Below are 2,621 nucleotides of genomic sequence, written 5' to 3'. Positions count from 1 at the left end.
CCTTTCCAGTGTCCTCTCACTAAAATCGATACTTTAATACAAACTCTACTAACATCACAGAAACACGGTTCGAAATGAAACCCAATAGAAAATTTTCAATTTATATGAAAAATAAATACCTCTCGGGTCAATTAATATCTGAAATTCACAGAGAGTTTCACTCAGTCATAAATGTGTAAAATGACTCAAGTGAGCCAAGAGTCTTTGAAGAACTGAGCAAAAACCTCGGTGGGTCCTCAAACTTTTTAAAGTGGGGGCCAGATCACGGTCCCTCAGAGAGCTGGAGGGCCGGACTATATGAACTACTAATTCCTACTGTAACACCTCGGCTGCGCTCACTGCCCAAAAAACCTGGCGGGCCGGATCAGACTCCTCTGCGGGCCGCATGTGGCCCGCGGGCCGTAGTTTGAAGACGCCTGGAGCAATGAACAATGTGGCCACACTCGGACGCACCCTGCAGATTCTACACTAGCTGAAAAACTTTCTTTTCTGTTGTTTATTGTACAATTGCAGTTTCTCTCCTAATATGATGCATCCCACTGCTTTACTCATATATTGGTGCATTCCGGCCAGACAGGGCAGAAACGCACAAAGACATACACATCAGAGAAAACGTTCTATACGCCGAAAAAATAAACAACTTTTTTTTTATAAACTTCAACAACAATATCCCACTCACAGTGGGATTAAAAAAAACTGGTGTTGTTAATCTGCACTAATGTATGTGGTTTGTCTCCTAAGTACACTTTATTTGGACACCACTACGCACCGACATTAATCCTCAAAACGAAAGCCGTGGGGCCAGGGAAGAGGACCAGCGGGAGGACACGCCACAGCTTTGGGGAACGCACCTGCATGTGGTCAGTAGAAGCAGACGGTGTGCAGGAAGGGACGGTCACACTTCTCCTCGAATTCCTGCAGCAGCTCGTCCAGGTCGTTCTCCATGTCGTCCAGGAGGAGAATGCACTGGCACAGCTCACAGAGGAGGAATGCCCCCAAGATGGCTTCGTCCTCGTCGTCCTGGATATCCACGTTGACGACATGCACCGGCTGGTAGGTCACCTGCTCCCTGGAATTCAGCTCCATCACCACCTGATCGTACACTTGCTCTTCGCAGGTGAGGATCAGGTCGAATGCATCTTGGCAGTTCTGGAACCTTTCCGGCTTGGGCTTGATTCGCTTATTTCTCTCCAGCATGCTCAAGATGCCGTTCTGCGTGTAGAGGTCTTTGTCTTTCTGAACAAGGTCATTGTACATCTGGTCATAGGTGGTTTGGAAATCATAAACGTTGGGCTTGTTGGGTGCTGGTCCCGGCAGCCTCACGTAGGACCCTGTGCCGAAGGACCGGACACTGAATCCCCGCTTCCTAAGGAAGTAGTGGGCCTCCATGCTCCGGTTCTGGTTACTGGAGCACACGACGGCCAGGCGCAGTTGCGATCTGGCATCAGCCATAGTGTCCAGTTCCGGTGTTTTCTCACCAGGTAGGTGGTGGTCAAGGTTCCTGGCACTCAGGATGTGTGGGAGCAGCGACAGCAGTAGTAGTAGCGGCAGTTGGGGTAATGGTAGCCAGAGTAGAGGCAGGAGTAGAAGCAGTCGCTTACAGCTCCGGCTGGTGCGCAATGACCCACGCTGGTCCAGGACCAACTACTTCCGTGGCACAGACTGTGGGGCAGGAGGTTAAGCAGGCGCCACAGCGCCCCCTCTCGCAGGCTCAGAGCCAGGGTCTTTTCCCCCCCTCCCGCGCCCCCCCGTCCCCCCCCCCCCCCGCTGCGTCCTCCCCCTCCTGCTGCGTCCTCCTTCCCCGCCCCCAATGGTCTTAAAGAAACCTACCCCATGGGCGGGAGCTCAACCACTTTGGGCATCTGGCTGAGGACCAAGCTCCTCACAGGGACTATCCACTAGCACCGACATATTTCCTTTTTAAGTAACTTTAATCTGGGAAAATCACTAATGGGATTTTCTTAATTGCATGATTTACTGAACAGGGAATTTTGCAGCTGTGTGGAGGACTGACCTACTAGTACCATTTTTGCTGCACCTACAATGTTCACATATGAAAACCAATGGAGCTCAGGAAATGGAGAGGAGATAGAGAAATAACCACCGTTGAATAGGGTGTACTATTAATAAATGCATAGTTTTACCCACTTTGATCTTCACAAAGAACCCTGCAACTACAATTAGTGCTCACATAAACATTCAGCTGGTTTGTTCCCTAATGAGTCTAGAACATCGTCGGGCACACAGCAGGTTCTTGGGTAACATTTGTTAAATGCTGACCAAATGACTCCGAAATCTATAATATTTTAAGTTATATTCTAGGACAGTGATTTTCAACGGATATTGCAAAAAGCACACTGGTGCACCTTCAGTATTTTTCTGGGCTGGGGGTGGGGCACGGCTGCCTTTGGGGCCCCTGGTGAGGGTTTTATGAGGGTCCCAGTGGCTGCAGAAGCCACAAGTAGGGAAGAGGCCACATGGAACCAGGGCCATGGAGGTGCAGAGGGGCCCCTGCCAGATCGTGGGCCGGGAGGAGTGTTTTTGGGGGTGGCGGGGAGCGAAGGGGGCAGACACAGAGAATGCTGCTTCAGGTGCTAGCCATGGCAACTATTCTGTGAATA

At 50.4% G+C, this 2,621-nt stretch overlaps 1 protein-coding gene across 1 annotated transcript; it reads right to left on the bottom strand.

The window, feature by feature from the left end:
- Positions 1–861: 861 nt before the first annotated feature.
- On the bottom strand, positions 862–1,452 carry LOC118720265 (RNA polymerase II subunit A C-terminal domain phosphatase SSU72-like). The gene has a single exon (XM_036440136.1). It carries the CDS (start codon positions 1,450–1,452, stop codon positions 862–864), a length of 591 nt encoding a protein of 196 aa, XP_036296029.1.
- Positions 1,453–2,621: the final 1,169 nt, after the last annotated feature.

This window comes from Pipistrellus kuhlii, unplaced genomic scaffold (assembly GCF_014108245.1).
Source record: "Pipistrellus kuhlii isolate mPipKuh1 unplaced genomic scaffold, mPipKuh1.p scaffold_m20_p_16, whole genome shotgun sequence".
NCBI classification, from domain to species: domain Eukaryota; kingdom Metazoa; phylum Chordata; class Mammalia; order Chiroptera; family Vespertilionidae; genus Pipistrellus; species Pipistrellus kuhlii.
This window is presented reverse-complemented; position numbering and strand designations above follow the sequence as displayed.

Bases quoted from the DNA above. Each gene is read 5' to 3' on its own strand.
- LOC118720265 (XM_036440136.1), bottom strand. From the start codon at position 1,452: ATGGCTGATGCCAGATCGCAACTGCGCCTGGCCGTCGTGTGCTCCAGT.